At 57.1% G+C, this 15,582-nt stretch overlaps 1 protein-coding gene across 1 annotated transcript in view; it reads right to left on the reverse strand.

Moving 5' to 3' along the window:
* Positions 1–992: 992 nt before the first annotated feature.
* CELSR3 (cadherin EGF LAG seven-pass G-type receptor 3) overlaps positions 993–15,582 on the reverse strand; it is a 29,671-nt gene continuing 15,081 nt past the window's right edge. Inside the window, exons 14-35 of the mRNA XM_027884744.1 lie at positions 15,442–15,562; positions 14,939–15,122; positions 14,745–14,846; positions 12,468–12,562; positions 11,570–11,779; positions 10,921–11,104; positions 10,280–10,429; positions 9,829–10,006; positions 9,478–9,645; positions 8,928–9,054; positions 8,554–8,760; positions 8,274–8,448; positions 7,625–7,737; positions 7,236–7,315; positions 6,478–6,604; positions 5,706–5,819; positions 5,439–5,575; positions 5,246–5,352; positions 4,392–4,565; positions 4,053–4,253; positions 2,796–3,873; positions 993–2,088 (exon numbers count right to left, since the gene is read on the reverse strand). Of these exons, the coding sequence (XP_027740545.1) occupies positions 2,061–2,088; positions 2,796–3,873; positions 4,053–4,253; positions 4,392–4,565; positions 5,246–5,352; positions 5,439–5,575; positions 5,706–5,819; positions 6,478–6,604; positions 7,236–7,315; positions 7,625–7,737; positions 8,274–8,448; positions 8,554–8,760; positions 8,928–9,054; positions 9,478–9,645; positions 9,829–10,006; positions 10,280–10,429; positions 10,921–11,104; positions 11,570–11,779; positions 12,468–12,562; positions 14,745–14,846; positions 14,939–15,122; positions 15,442–15,562 (4,060 nt within the window). The 3' untranslated portion in view covers positions 993–2,060. The remainder of the gene's footprint in view (positions 2,089–2,795; positions 3,874–4,052; positions 4,254–4,391; positions 4,566–5,245; positions 5,353–5,438; positions 5,576–5,705; positions 5,820–6,477; positions 6,605–7,235; positions 7,316–7,624; positions 7,738–8,273; positions 8,449–8,553; positions 8,761–8,927; positions 9,055–9,477; positions 9,646–9,828; positions 10,007–10,279; positions 10,430–10,920; positions 11,105–11,569; positions 11,780–12,467; positions 12,563–14,744; positions 14,847–14,938; positions 15,123–15,441; positions 15,563–15,582) is intronic.

Genomic DNA, 15,582 nt, shown 5'->3' on the forward strand with positions numbered 1-15,582 from the left:
ACAATCAGAGACCAAGCCAAAGACTGGTCTGCAAGTAGACTCCTGCTTCTTGACCGGCCCAGGTCTGCAGGGACAGCCACCGGATCCGCTGCTCTCTTCTTTTTGGCACTTGTCACTTGCTCTCCATTTGGCACCAGCATTAAGAGCCCCACACCCAACTTAGCAGAAAACCGGGCCCTACAGCACCATAGGGAGGGAATCCCAAGACTCTGGTGCTGGCACTGCACAGCTGGAGAGAAACATGTAAACGAGCTTGTTCCGAAGGCAAAGATGGGCAGCATGGAGGGGCCTGGCTGTTCCCAGTATGTGGGGCCAGCAGGCTTTCCCTCTGCACACTGGACCCTAATGGCATGTAAACATGTCAGCAGGCCCTGCTGTCCTCATCCCTGGGAAAACAGTGAGCCTGCCTCATCACGGCTGTGCTGGGGGACCCACGGCACCCCAGTCACCAGCTCTTCTGTTCCCTTCACACTCTTCCCACTGACTCTGGGATGTAGCCAAGAGGCCTTGGCCTCCCCAGGGGCCTGGAGGACAGCAGCACAAATCCTCTTCTGTAAACATGTTGGGCTGGGCTACAGTAAGATGCTATGGCAGTGTGGCAGTAAGGCAGTAAGGGGCACACGGTCACACAGCCCCAGGAGCACCACAGGGCAGCCGAGCAGAAGCACCACACTTGGCCGGTGAGACGGAGCATGCCAGCCCCCCAAGCCAAATGCCCTGGCCCGAGGCTGGGGTAGGCACAGAGGGGTGTTACTTCACAGCAGGGCCAGTAGGAGCCCCAGGCCAGGCCCCAGGCTGAGCAGAGACACCATCAGGGCAACCTGAATTTCCAGAGAGGGCAAAGTGCTGTTTATCTCCATTTCCTAAAATCCAGGCCACTCTGAGCTGGGGTCCTCTGCTAGTCAGAGGATAGCAGATATATGCAGAGCTCCCAGGGATCCAGCTAATATAACTTTTGTGGGCAATGCTGGACCCCAAGACTGGGGTCCTCCACAGAGGGAGCACTGGCTCTGGGAACAGCCTAGCCTGCTGCTGAGCAGGACGAGCGTCATCCAGCTCCTTGCCTGGACTCACAAACTAACAGAGATTTTCTCTGAAACATCCAGGTGAAAGAGCACAACACCCAGTGGGTAAAAACACAGTGCTCCCCTGCTGAACAGAGGAAACCAGCATTGACGAGACTGGGACCACCCTGGTACAGGACAGGGCAGCACAGCAAAGCTTGTCTCCTCCCCAGCAGGTCCCTACTCCTGAATTTGCTGCCCTATTAGTTTGTGCTCTCACTGGCACACAGCCCCTCACCGAGGTGGGGCAGCCCCAAGGGGGAGGGTCCCACGGGAGGGCAGAGGGAGGCCTGGCTGCACAGGGCTGAGGGTCACCAGGCAGGAGGGTGGCAAGACACATGTGGAGCTGCACAGTATGGGGGGGTGGGCAGCAGGGCCAGCTGTCCTGCAATGGGGCTTGGACAAAGTAGTGCCAACAAAGACTTAAGGATCACCTGGCACTGTCTCTCCAGTCCACAGGGACTGCGGTCCTCATAGCCCCAGGGAAGCTGGCAAAGGGCTGTTGGTGAAACAAATGCTCCAGGTCCTGGGAACAGACCATCCGTAAAAATAACCATAGAAATTTCTTTTCTCTCTGATTACAAAGATACAAAAAGGTAGAAAACCCTCCCCTGCTCCCACGTCCTGGGCTCCATCTCTGTCCCTCTGCCACTGCCCACCCTCCGCACACACACACGTACACCCAACGCACAAACAGCTCGCAGAGAAAGAGCTCAGCCCCGGTGGGTTGGAGTTGCTACCCTTGCCCAGTACTACCTGTCACACTGGGCAGGTGACGGGGAGCACAGCAGCAGTTGAGAGCCTGGAGGTTCCTGGCAGTGGGTGGTGTGGGCTGCTGGCCCCTCAGCCCACAGGGCAGGGGAAGGCAGGGTTGGTTTTGGGCCTCTGACCACCATCAGTTCTGGCCCCTGCCCCCTGGGGACACCAAACATTGGCTGGCAGTGCCTGGCGAAGGGCTCTGCTTCTTCCATCTCTCTTCTGGACAACTTCGGCCCCTCAGGAATGGCCCTCACTTCTCATTATTCTTCTCGGAGGAAAGAAAAACAGCGTTAAGACATGGCATCTCTCCTGGGCTCCAGCATCCTTCCCCTGCTAGGCCAGATGGGGACAGGGCAGAAACCCACTCCCATGTCAGGGAAGGAGTCATTGTATCCAAGTCCCTGAGTCCAGGGAAGAGGAAAGCAGGGATGAGGTGGAGTGGGGTGTGGTAGCAGCAGTACCAGCAGGGAGCAGAACTGGAGGGGAAGAAATGACAGACTGGGACAGGGTCCCTGGGGAGAAACATGGCTGAGGCAGGCAGAGCTCCCCTAGGATTTGTGCTCCCTCCTCTCCAGCCAGCTTGGCCCTTGCATACATCTGCCCTCTGGGACTTAGAGCCCGCGTTGACCAAGGGGATCAGTCATGAGGCCAGCCTGGCTGCACAGGGCATCGTCCCCAAGTCCCCACAGGCCACAAGCGAGGGCCATCGTCTCTGGCAGAGCAGGCAGACTCACATACACAGATGTTCCTGCCCGTGTTGCACTGCAAGCACCCAGAGCTGTCACACCTGAAGCCTCTCCTTGCCCAGTCACTGTTCAGGACCAGGAGACACCTGCTGCTCACCCTGGGGGCTCACCCCTACACAACCCTCTCCCTCAAAACCAAACTCCCCTCGGGAAGAAGCCGGGCAGGTGGACAATGCACAAGATAACCTGAACAAGAGCTGGCTGAGGAAGGAAGGAACACACTTACTCTGAGTCTGGTGATAGCTCCGAAATGCTGTGGGAGGTGGCAGAGCGAGGTGTCAAGGGACCCACTGCGGAGGGCGTCGAGGTCTGCAAGGCAGAGGGGGTGGCAGTGGTCTGGGGGCCTGAAGGCGTGCTGGAAGATTGCACTGAGGACAGGACGGAGGAGTTAAAAGAAGCAAGTATGGAAGATAGGATATCTAACTGTTCAGTGGAAGGATGTCGGCTGGGAATGGCCTCCAGGTTGTCCCTAGAAGGGTGTCTCCTCGACAGCGGCTCTAGGCTTTCCCTAGACAGCTGCCTCCGAGAGAGACTCCCCAGGTTGTCCTGTGAGGGCTGCCTGCTAGGCACTGTGTCCAGAGGCTCTCTGGAATTAGATCTTCTGGATAGAAAGTCCAGCTGCTCCCTTGAAGCTTGTCTAGCTGATGCAAGCAGGTCCCTTGAAGGCTGTTTTCTAGACAGTAAATCCAATTGCTCTCGAGAAGTATCTCGACTTGGTAACATGTCTATTCGGTCTCTGGACACTTGCCTACTTGGCAATGTGTTTAGCCACTCTCTAGAGACTTCTCTTACTGGCCCACAGTCTAGCTGCTCTCTTGACCCAAATCTGCAGGGTAAAGTATCAAGGCAGTCTCTGGAGCCCTGTCTCCGGGGCAGCGTGTTTCCATGATCTCTTTGACTGGGCCTAGCAGCGAGTAGATCCAAGTTTTCCCTCGATGCATGTCTGCTTGGGATACTTTCCAGGTGTTCAGTAGACCCATGCCTGCTGGGGATAGTGTCCAACTCCTCCCTGGACCCATGCCGACTGGGCACAGCTTCTAAGCACTCTCCTGAGTTGTGTCTGCTCAGCTGCTCCCGGGACATCTGTCTCCTCATCAGCATGTCAAGCTGCTCCCGTGACGAGTACCGGCTGGCTGGCTGCGAGAGACTGCCGGCTCCAGAGTAGATCCTGCCGTAGGAGGCAGCAGGGACAGCCCTGTGACCCAGCGTGGAGGTCTTATACCACGTCAGCTCGTTGGTCATCCTGCCAACGGATGGCAGGCCCTGGAGAGTCGGTGGGTACTGGAGACGGTTCTTCAGAATCCCTGCACCAGACAGAAAGAGAAGTCAAATCTTCATACAACAGCGAAAAGAGCATGAAAACCAGGGAGATAAGCCATATCTCCCTAAGGGCATAGCCAGATGGATCTGATGCTCAGCCTTCAGGGCCAAGTCAGCCTGATACAGGCAAGGCCACCCTTGCCCGCTTGCTCCAGGCTGTTACCTTTTCTTTGCTGTTGGGTCTGGGTGAGGGAGTTCTCATCCCCGCTGGTCAAAGCCAGGTCTGGCTGATTATTGTTGGCTGCATCCTTGCTGATGTCAAATCCCAGCTTGCGCTCAGAGCCCCACTTCTGCAGGGAGCAGGGATGAACCTCGCACTCGCCCAGAGCCGGCCAATACGACATGAGGTCGTTGCCATCCACATCTGAAGGATGCAGCAAAACGGGCCCCAGGGAAGAGGGAGAGAATATTTCCATGAGCAGCAATTGAGCCATCACAAGACATGGCCTGGCCCCCAAGGGACCTGAGCTCATCCTTTTCCCTGCCAGAGTCCTGGACTTGCCTTTGGGAGTGGTGTTGGCAGGGTTGGTGAGGAGGCGTTCGCTGTGTGCCGCCCGCTTGAACTGGCGCTGGAAGCGGCCCCGCAGGCGTACATTCTCCTCGCTCTCCGAGGATGGGATGGAGAGGCTGCGCTCCTCATCCAGAGACAGGTCACTGTCGGAGTCCGAGTCCTGGTCTGTAGGAGCACAGTGTGTGTCAGGGAGACTTTTGGAATGAAGGTGAGAGAGGCTTCTGGTGGCAGTGCCAGGCAGGTGGAAACACCCCAGGGCTGACCACCCTTGTGAGAGTGACTTACCTCTCACTGCCTTTTCCTCAGCAGCAGACTGTGCCGGCTGCCCTGGCCCTATCACCAAGTACCCATGAGAGGAGCCTGGCTCCCTCTCACTGCACCTCCCTGTAAGGCAGCTGCAAACAGCCATAAGATCCCCTCTGCCTCCTTCTCCAGGCTGAGCAAACCCACCTCCCTCAGCCTCTGCTGGTTTGCCCCGTGCCCCAGCCGTGAGGTCTCCCTCCTGCTGGTCTCCCTCCAGTGAGTCAAATGTCTGTGCTGTACTGGAGAGCCCAGTATTCCCACAGATCCCGCAACAGCCAGTGTTCCCGCTCTCGTTTTCTCCATCTCTAGCCCCTTGGGACCCAGCTATGCCCTTTGTCATCTGTCCAGGAGGAGGCTCTGCTAAATCACACAGTGGCTGCCTCTCCCTCCTATCCACTGTGTTTGGAAGTCACAGTTGAGCACAGGGTGGAGGACATAACCATACAGCCAGAGCCTGTACTGGGGAGAATTTCTCTAAGCCAGGAGTTCATCTGGGATGCACAGAGTTGGCCCCAAACCCAGGCAACAGGGTTGAATCTTACCTCCCCCAGCATCACGGTGGAACATGGCCACGTCGATGTCTGTGGGTCCAGCATGAGCCAACAGGCTGTGATCCAGGGCCGAGCCCTGACGTGCTGTCATGTTGTCTCTGAAACACAGGAGGCCCAAACGGTCACAGAGGCAGGAGCCTCTGTCTGTCTGGGCACTGTGGCCCCCCAGAGCCCCGCTCCCTACCTGAGGTACGCCCGCTGGCTGGAGTGGGTGCGGGCAGAGCGCACGCTGCTCACTGAGGAGACGGTGGAGGCCCCCAGGGTGATGCGGATGAGCCCGCTTTCCTCAAACAGCGCTGTGTTGTTGTAGGCACTGGGGCCCTGGGGAGGGCAGGGAGGGGCTATGTTAAGGAGTTGCCATGGCAGCTGCCACGGGGATGTGGGGACATGCCTGTCAGCTCCAGACATGCAGCCTGACCCCAGAGCCCGGGGCTGCTCTGCTCTCGCCCACCTGTGTGCTCCTCGTGGCCTCCTCGCTCTGCCCCTTCCTGCCGAGGCAGGCCAGCTTCCAGGCCTCCCACACCTCCTCATTTAGCACACAGAACAGAACCAGCACAGCCAGGCCCTGTGGGGAGAGATGCCATGAGAGACAGTCCCTCATTGCCAGCTGACCTGCTCACCCACAGCACCGGTGGCAGGACAGTCCCTGGCCCCTCAGGAGCCCAGCACATTGGCTCTGGTGGCCACCAGGACTGGGATGCACCAAAGACCCCCCAAAGCTGATTGGAGCTACCACTCGTGGTGGCCATGGGCGAGAGAGGAAGGGGTGGGGTGTCCTCCTGGCGGGCAGTAGCAAAGGAGCAGATGGCAGAGTCCCCTGCAGCAATACCAGCCATAGTGGTAGCAGGAGGTTGGCAGGGTGCTGCCACGGGTCTGATTTCAGGTATCCAACACTTCTGCTGAACGCTATTCTCTGCTCTGCGCTCTGAGAGCATGGAGGCACCTTCCCTCCACAGGTGGGCCTTGCTATCCTTTGGATGTCACCTCTGAACCAAACACCTCGCAGCCACCTCCTGCTCACCACAGGCACAGCAGCAAGGACTGGCAGGAGTCACTCACTGCCAGTCACAGTGTCACAGTGGTGACAGCAGAAGGGACAAGGAGCACAGCAAGATGCTGGGAGCTCAGTGCAGGCCACCCACTCTCCACAGATGGCTGTGGGGACCACAGGGACGCTCTCCTGGGCTGACCCACGCCCTCCCCAGCAGAGGCTGGGCAGTTACCTGGAGGCTGCAGAGGACAGTGTAGAGGTAGTGGAAAGCCAGGACACTGTTGTTGACAGCCAAGAGGCCAAAGAGCCAGGTAGTGCTAATAACTAGAAGCAGAACAAAGGAGCTCCGTAACGTCATGCTGGAGAGAGAGACAGACAGACAGACAGGCACAGAGACACACACCAAGAGGTTAGTGCGTACTGTTAATCTACAGGCTAGTGCTCACAGACAGAGATCCAGAGGGGAAAGCGATCCTGTCCAGCCCTCCCTGTTGTTCCCAGCACTGTGGGCACATCCCTGCACAGTGGTCTAGCTCCCGCCGACTCCCAGGCCTTCCCTTCTGGATCACACATGGCAAACACAGGTCATTTGGAGCCACAGAGAGCTGAGCCACGCTCCAGGGCTGGCTCAGAAGGGAGTGGGAAAAAGTCCTCAGGAGCATGTAGGAGAGGAAGAAGCAGGTGCTGGTAGCTGACAAGGGTGAAGTGTTGAACTAAAGCACACACATGGGGTGGCTGTGAGGGCAGGTGGTGAAGGAGGACCAGTTGGTGGGTGAGTGTGGAGATGGGGATGTAGGAACAAGAGGAAAGGACAAAGTTTAGGAAAGGTTAATGTGGCTGGCAGGTGTGGGAGAGGAGAGTGGCTGCGAGGCTGACACTGATGCACAGAGGGGCCCTCTGCGATGGTGGAAGGAGGAGGATGGTCACTGAAAATGCTAAAAACCATGAGCCTGTTGGAGCTCTGCTGGGAGTCTGGCCACTAATACTCACAGGACCGATTTCTTCTTGGTCTCCTTTTGGCCTGGGGAACAGGACATCTTGGCCACAAGCAGGAACATGACCCCATTCATCTGAAAGTGTTGGCACTGATTAGAAGCTGTGCCAAGGGCTGGCTCTGACCTGACTTCCCCAGTGCAGAACATGGGCAAACTCCAGGTCCACCAGGCCCATGCAAACATCCCTTCCTTTCCCCTTCATGCCCGAGCCATGGCCTCCCCCAGGTTTGACTGGAGTGAGGAGGGACAAAAAGAGGGCCTCTAACTGAGGGAGGGGTGTACAGAGAATGGGGCAGGCAGTGGGCAGCCAAAGAGGAGCAAGTGCCCATGGTGCAGAGAAGGGAGGCAGGAGAGGGTTGTGGGTGAAACAGGACAGGGTTTTACCACAATGACGACAGTAATGGGGCCTGCAAAGCTCCAGACCAGCTTATCATGAATGGAAATCCAGCAGAAATCGGGGTTCCCATAGCCCTCAGGATCCAGGCCAACAGCCAGCCCTGCAAGAGGAAGAAGAGGTCAGGTCCAGACCCAGGAGCCTTGGACTTGTCCAAGCCATATCAATCCCACTGCAGCACTGAAGGCAGTGAAGAGGCTCTCTCCCTGCTCCTTGCCCTGTGCACAGGCTTCCCCACCACAGGGAAAGAGCCAGGACTGCGAGCCCCACCACTAGGGCCTTTATTTCCTTTTCCCCAAGTATCCCTGATAAAGCCCAGCCCAGCAGGCAGTCACTGCCAGCAACAGGTCACCCAAGCACGCGTGCTTAGGAAAACAGGAGACCTCAACTATAAATCCTGGGATAAACCACGGGGAGATGTGCTGAGAAATTACTGCTCCCCAGGAGGCAAGACGACAGCCCTTGATACACGGTCCCCAGCTGACCACCCCGGCACTGCTTGCTGCCAGCACTGCTGTCCATGGCAAACCCACCCTCAGCTCTCTGCACTGGCTGAGCTGGGCAACACCAGGTGGTCAGGAGGCTGCTGAGAACCAGCACAAATGGTTTTGGCACGGCTGTAGGACAGGCAGCTCTTACCAGTGATGATGGCAGGCACTCCCCAGCCGATGGCATAGTAGAAACGCATGGCCCCGAAGTTGACGTTGCGGGCTTCAGTCTGCATGCGGTAGATGTGGAGGCCCTGGACGAAGAGCCAGGCAAAGGTGGAGAGGAAGAAGCAGTGGAGGAGGATGGCAATCACAGTGCAAAGAAACTGGGGAGACAAAAGCCACTCAGAGATGGTGCCACTCTGCCAATGCTAATGGCATCATCCACACCTCACCCTCACCCCCACAGGCACACTGGTTCTACCACAGACCTGGTTCTCAGTGCGGTTGATGCCCAGGAGAAAGAGCAGCTCAGAGAAGAAGAGGGTGACTGATATGTTGGAGTGGATGCCACGGGTGTTAGACTTGAGGCCTTTGAGGCAGGTCAGGAAGGAGAAGGTCAGCAGCAGAGACACCAAGGAGAGAGACATCAAGGAATAGGTGACAATTGCCAATGTCTCCAGGTCACCTTCCAGTTGCTGAAACAAGAGAGAACCAAAAGCAAACAGTGGTGTTAGAGGCAGACACAGGATGCTTGCAGAGCTCTCAAACTCTAGTTGTGCCCACAAGGAATTTTCTGCCTGTGCCCGTTTATTGTTATTTAACAGTCCCCACCAGTGCCCACAGCCCCTTGGGCAGAGTTTACCTCTCGGTGCGAGCTGTCCATCAAAACCCCAAAGGTGCCAAACTGGGAGCACTGGCAGTGGACGTGTGTGGTGTTTCGGTACACAAGCTCACAGTCTCTGGCTGTCCAGAAGCCAGAGGGGTTGGTCCTGCAGCCACCAAAAAGCAGAGTGCACTTAGGAGAGAAGACAGATGAGTGTGGTGTGTGGGGAAGGAACTGCAAAGAAGATAGGTGACTGGCAAGGCTCTTCTGCCAGCAGATACAACTGCACTCCTACAGTTTAAGTACTGGAGCCAGAGTGTGGATGTAGCACTGAGGGACATGGGTTAGTGGTGGGCTCGAGAGTGCAGGGTTAACAGTTGGACTCAATAATCTTAGAGGCCTTTTCCAAACTAAACAATTCTATGACTCTGCTGTGCCCTCCCAACAGGGAACCCACCAGGAGAGAGTGGAAATCCCCCACATCCCAGCGCTGCCCAGGTACACAGACTGTTACAGTCAGGGAAGCCTGGAGAACAAGGTGTCTGGGGAAAGCAGCTCAAAGAGAGTAGCCCAGCCATGCTCAACTCACAGGTTGGAGTGGTTCCACTGCACACAGAGAGGTTTGCTCCTGTTGGCTGTCTCCAGCAGGTAAAATTCCAGCACAAGAGGGGTGTCCAAGGGCCCTCGCAGGAAGGTGTGATTACTGAACACAGACACACTCACGATGGGGGAGTTCATCACAGGATTCTTGGGGAGCCTGCAAGGAGCAATAGAGCTCTACCATCACTGTACATGGCATCTGCAGACCCTTGGGGACTTCCCAGATGTCCTGCCCTGACATCTCACAAGGAACAGGTCTGCCCAGTCCACACCAAGGGCCTGGGAAACACGGGACATAGCAATGCCAGGGTGGGGAACAGGCAAAGGGGAGGGGACGTACCTGACACTGCGACGATCCACCTGGTAGCGCGCAGGCAGCAGCCCCCCGAGGGTGCGGTACATGATGAGGATGACCACAGTGAGAGCGGGCTCAGGCTCCGGCAGCGCCTGCCTTGGGGAGTTCTCCACAGTGTAGTTCCCTTCACCCCCAGCCAGTGTGGGCACTGCTGTAGGGGCAGCTAAGGCACACAAGGGGTGGTGAGAACACACACACATGCTGCTCTGAAGACAACTTGTGAGGCCATCAGGAGCCTTTAGGATGTGGTGAAGCCAGAAGCTCAGGCTATCAGGGGTGACTTGTGGACCTCTGACAGAGGCAGGTCTCAGCAGGGAATACGCAAACTAGATGGCCTTTAAAAGTCCCTTCCAACCAGAATCATTCCATGATTCTACATCTTTCCTGCCAGCCATACCCACCCAAGCTGTTCCTTGAGTGATATTCACACACTCACCTTCAGCTTTTGGTGGGCTCAGCACAGACAGTGGCAGCACAACATGGGTGTGGGGGTCCCAGGCGGGCTGGCCCCGGAAGAGGCTGCTGTGGTAGCGAGGGTAGCGCCGGCGGATATGGGAGTGGTTCTCCATGCGATCGATGCTCAGCACTGCAGAGGAGCAAGGAAGTGAAGACAGATCTAGAATGGCCACCTGGAGAGAACCAAGCTCCAGGACACCTCAAGTTTCAAGTCGCCGGCAAAAGGACCACATGAGCCACAGGCAGGGTTGTGGTTATGTCCTATGTTTGGGCATGACCCATGACACAAATCTCAGCACCAACAGTGCTCCTTCCCAGCCCAGATCCATGCTCTGCTATAGAGTAGACTACTATAGAGCAGCCATCAAGATCAGCTGCTTTTTCACTCTAGACTGGGAAGTAACTGGGAGTGAGCAGCACACTCCTGGCTCTGCTGCTTTTCGTGGTGTGTCAGCTAGTCCAGGCAGGAATGGGACCAGGACATCTCTCATGAACACCTCCCCATGCTTGAGAGAGCCACCAGGGACAAAATCAGCACCCTCTCTGAGATGCAGTGAGATAAGAAGGGGAGCAGGTTAATGGAGGAGTGTCTCTGCAGCACCCCAGCCAGCTCCTACTCACTGATGTTGGGGGTGACGACGCCAACAGGATTGAGGTAGGTGAGTTTCATGTTGCTAGCCAAGGTGCCCGAGTAGTCCCGCAGCTGCTCCATGAGGCTGGCACTGCCGTGCTCTCCGTGTGGCAGCATGGCCCAGTGCTCCCGGTTCTCAGGCGCCAGCACGGAGCTGCCTGCGCGCAGCAGGTTCTGCACGAGAGAGACGTGAGGGCAGGGGGTGAGGAAGCACTGCCTTTGGGACCCTCCTGGCCACCCCCAGACTGCAGCAATGTACACTCTGCCCAAACTGCTGCACAAGGGCTTCAGGTAGAGAGGTACTTTCTGCTACAAGAGGCCTCCACCCTCATCGCTCATCAACCAGTGCCCTACAGAGACATCTTCCCTGCACTCCTGCCATGAGGGACTTGCAGGCAGCAATAAGATCTCCCTTTGCCTTCCCAGGTTGAGCAAACCCAGGTCTCTGCCTCTCCTCATCCACCTGGTGCTCCAGCCTTGACCATGCCTGTGACCTCGCTTCTGTTGGGCCACTGCACTGGGGAGCCCAGTGCTCCTGACATGGTCTCACCACATCCTCGATGCCCTCAGAGACACAGGCTCAGGGTGGCTGATAGGAGAAGCAGCATCAGAAGTCACTGATCTGGGGGAAGGACTCACCTCATTGAAGTGGGCGTCCTGTGTGGCTGTCAGGCCGAAGCCATGCTGCTGGCTCTCAAAGGCCATGAGGCGGGACAGCAGGCGGAAGGCGATGTGCACGTCATTGCCAAAGTAGTGGTCCATGTGGTCCGTCACAGCCCGGAGCCGGTGGGCCAGCTTCTTGGCTTCAATTGTGTTGAGCTCAGTCTTGTTCCTCTCCAAGCCCTCCAGCTGCCAGTGGGGAGAAAAGAGGGGATTAAATAACTAAGCAGGTTCCTTACCGGGAAACTGGGATGCTGCGGGCCCCACTGGACACAGAGGTTATTTTTGAAGCCATGGCACTGGCAGTGGTGGTCACTAGAAGAGGGTGCACTTCTGGCAGTCTCCAGCAACACGCCAGGAGCTGCACTGGCCCAGCTAGCCCAGTGCCATACACAACAGAGGCCAAGACGAAAGGACAGGGTGAGGATCTGGCGATACTTCCCTGGAAACTCTCCTGGCTTCAGTTTCAATTCAGCCCAGGTGAGATGCAAGTATTGAAGATACTTGCCTGGAAACGTCAAAGGGATTTGTCACTGATAGAATCTGGGGGCTACAGAGCTTCCATGGAGCAGACATCCCATCAGGTTCAAACCACTCAGCCCAGCTCAGGGTTACTTATTTTCCTCTCAAATGCTGTGGCTGGACACAAGTAATTTCTGATGGGGACACTCAGATTAAATGAGGCCAAGTGAACTTAAGTTCAGACTAGTGCTCCCACAGAATGGGTTTGGGGGCAGGAGATGAGAAAAAAAAAGGTGCTGAGCACTGTGGCAAGTCCCTCTCATACTCCAGGGAGAGCTGAGTGCTTTGAAACCTGGCTGTGAGCCCTTGTCAGAAGGCCCATGCTCTGTCAGGGCTGCAGAGCCAAGAGGATTACCAGCACTGACAGTTCCTTGAAGGCAGGTGAAGTGCAGTTGAAGAGATCTGGCTCCAGCCAGCCCTTCTCCTCATCACAGTGTCTGACAGCTGCACCTGAAGCAAGGAGGAAGGGCATGTTGGAAATTCAGCACAGGATACACATCCCCAGCAGGGACCCTCTGCAGCAGCTAATCCCAAAGAGCAGCACCGGCAAGTGACGGGGAGGGTATGTAACACCCCAGGGCCATTGTCCTGCAATCATGCAATTCATTCTACCTTTGGTCTGTAACACCTGCAGCTGTTGCTGTTCCTTCCCTCCAGGAGCTGGATTCCTCTGTGTGCTTTGGGGCTGCGTCACACCAATTGACATCACACAGAATTGCAAAAAGGACTAAGTGACTTGGCAGGACTCAGGCTGGAGAAGCTCCAGGGCATATGACTGTGTCCCTAGGGCACATCTCACCCCAAGCTACAGTAGCCCATGCAGCTCTAGGCATCCCTTGGCTGACAGCCTGCAATGCTTGCTGAGGTCCTGCTCTCTCTATGGGGCAAAGTCACTCCAAGAGCACAACAGCCCTTCAGTGGGCTGGCAAACCCCAGTGTGGAGGATCCTCTGTGGGTTCAGTATCCAGTTCAGTGCCAGACCCCAAACTCTGGCTGGGGCCTAAGCACTATCACACAGCAATGGAGTCACCAGCACTGAGTGGGATCAGCTGTTAAACATCACCGAAAACCCTGCTAAAGCCAACATGGAGAGCAGTGTTCTGGGCTGGGAGTGTCACCACAAACACTTTACACAGGAGGAAACAGGCAACCCCAGTGTACCCAGCAGGACTGTGGAAGAGGTCCTCCTGGGGAGAGCACCAGGGCACAGGAGCCCACCTGAGTGCCCATGGCTGGAAGAGGGCAACAGCATGGCCAGGGCAGGGAGGGGGAGCCTGGAGGAGACTCCAGTTGCTGCTCAGAAAAGCCGCAGTAATAAATGTGTCCCTTTCATCATCTCCAGCTCCTAGCTGTCCTCCCAGCCACCTTTCTCCCAGCTGCAGAAGCACAGGGACCAGTGCCGCTGCAGCTGGGAGCAGGGAGGACAAGGAAATCTTCACACTGCTGGCCTCTCTCTTGGACAGAACAGAGATCTACTCAGAATCCGACCTCCAGGTCCCTGTGCCTCCCCCCACCAGCTGGGTAGAGGGAACAGGACCTAGTGCTGTGTCTGCCCATTAGATCCTGACCCTGTCCTACTGCCCCCCACTCTAAAAACTTTCCCCTTTCTCTACCCCACAGCCATTCATCTGTTGCCCATCACCAGCTCCTTTCCCTCCCAGCCTAAGCAAGCAGATACCACCCAGGAGAGCCAGCATCCATCCCAGCCAGGGAGCAGGGCACGGGCCCACCCAGAGCCAGCACTGCAGGCTCAGGACAGTGGGTGGCAGGGGCTGCATGCGGCTGCAGCCGGGTTTGTGCTGGTTAGTGTGCTGGGAGCAGGGAAGAGCGTGTAGGAGCAGTGAGGCCAGGCAAAGCATTGGGAAGACTCTTGGCAGCTCCAGAAGCGGAAGGGAAAGTGCAGGGGTGCGCAGGGTGTCAGGCAGGGAGCAGGGAGGGAAAGCCATGTGGCGCAGCCCTTATAGCACAGGGGGAAGGAGACGGGAACAACCTTACCTGCACCCCTCAAGCCTGAGCACGGAGGGCGAGAGAACCAGGGAGAGAAGCGACAACAGTTAGGAGCCAAACCTGCCTCCTCCTGGGGCGAACGGCTGGAGAAGGACAGGGTTTGTATTGTCCCCTGGGGCTCCCACTGCCCTACATCCCAGACACCCCATCACCGAGGACAGCTTCATCTCCTCCAGCTCCAGATGCTGCCTCCTACCCGATATCCACTTGATGGGAGGCCGTGCCCTGCTTCCCTCGCAGGGCATGTGGAGATGGAGCTGGCAGAGCCCCAGAGAGGCACTGCACTGCTGAGCTGCTGTGCCAGGCCTGACCTCAGCCTCAAGCCCACTGAACCCAAAAAGCAGCAGGAACAAGGTGGGAACCAAGGCTGAGAGAACAGCACAACCTCAGGGCTGGGTGATGTGCCTAGACCTCATAGCTTTTATCCAGCCTCAGCCCCACGTCCAGCCCCCTCTGCTCTCCCCCAGGCTGTGGCATTTTCTCCACCTACTTGCTTCTCCCAGACCTCAGGTCCAGCTAAATGAGACTGGGGTAGCACAAGAACAGTGATATCACTGGGGCTGCCACAGCCCCTGGCAGGACAGCCAGGCTGCCCCCTCCCCTCCCCATTGCATCCACCACTCACCCAAGGAGCCTTTGGGACACAGCACTGCAGCTGAGAAGCCAAACTTGGTCTGAGGCCACCACACACCCGCCTTCAGGCTTTTGGGGCAGCCATCATAGAGCACTGAGGAGACATGCAGCCCGAGGGGCTGGTCACAAGGAGGAGCCACTGACACTGAGGCCCCAGCACCCGCTCCCCACTGTGCCCACACTCACCCTCACAGCCGCTGGGCGTCACCTCAGCAAAAGGGCTGTCACAGCTGTTGCACTGGCGGCCGATGACCCCCGGACGGCAGTGGCACCGGCCTGTTTCCCTGTCACAGGAGCGGGAAGTGGAGCCCACGGGGTAGCAGTCGCAGGGCAGGCAGGTGTCACTGCCTCTGGGGCGGTAGTGGAAATCCTGGGGGGAGACAGAGACAGTCAGCAGAGAGCCCATTAGGACAGCAGCTGAGGCTGGTGCCTGGGGAACCTCTGGAGCAAGAGGAGAGAAGAGCCAGGCTCTCCTGATTTGCAAGCACCCACAGTGCCCCCACCATCACCATGTTGGGGTACGAGGGCCACACAGAGGAGCTGAGCAGGGATACAGCCCAGAATTGGGCACACAAAACGGGGCCTGGGTGGCTGACAAGCCTTTGGAGGGGACAATGAACAGCATGAAGAATGAACAGGGCTTCAGCTAAGCCATGGGCCACATTCCGATTGGCACAGCTGCCCCTCACCTTGCAGTGGCACTGCCCGTTGGTTTTATTGCAGTCGGGGTCAAAGCCCTTGTTCACATCACAGTTACAGGGCCCACAGGAGGGGTTCCCCCACCAGCCCTTCGGACACTGCTGGTCCATCCTAAGGAGAGAGACATTTCA

This window comes from Empidonax traillii, unplaced genomic scaffold (genome assembly GCF_003031625.1).
Source record: "Empidonax traillii isolate 1590-97213 ecotype Southwest subspecies unplaced genomic scaffold, ASM303162v1 scaffold155:size2260171, whole genome shotgun sequence".
Taxonomy (NCBI): Eukaryota; Metazoa; Chordata; class Aves; order Passeriformes; family Tyrannidae; genus Empidonax; species Empidonax traillii.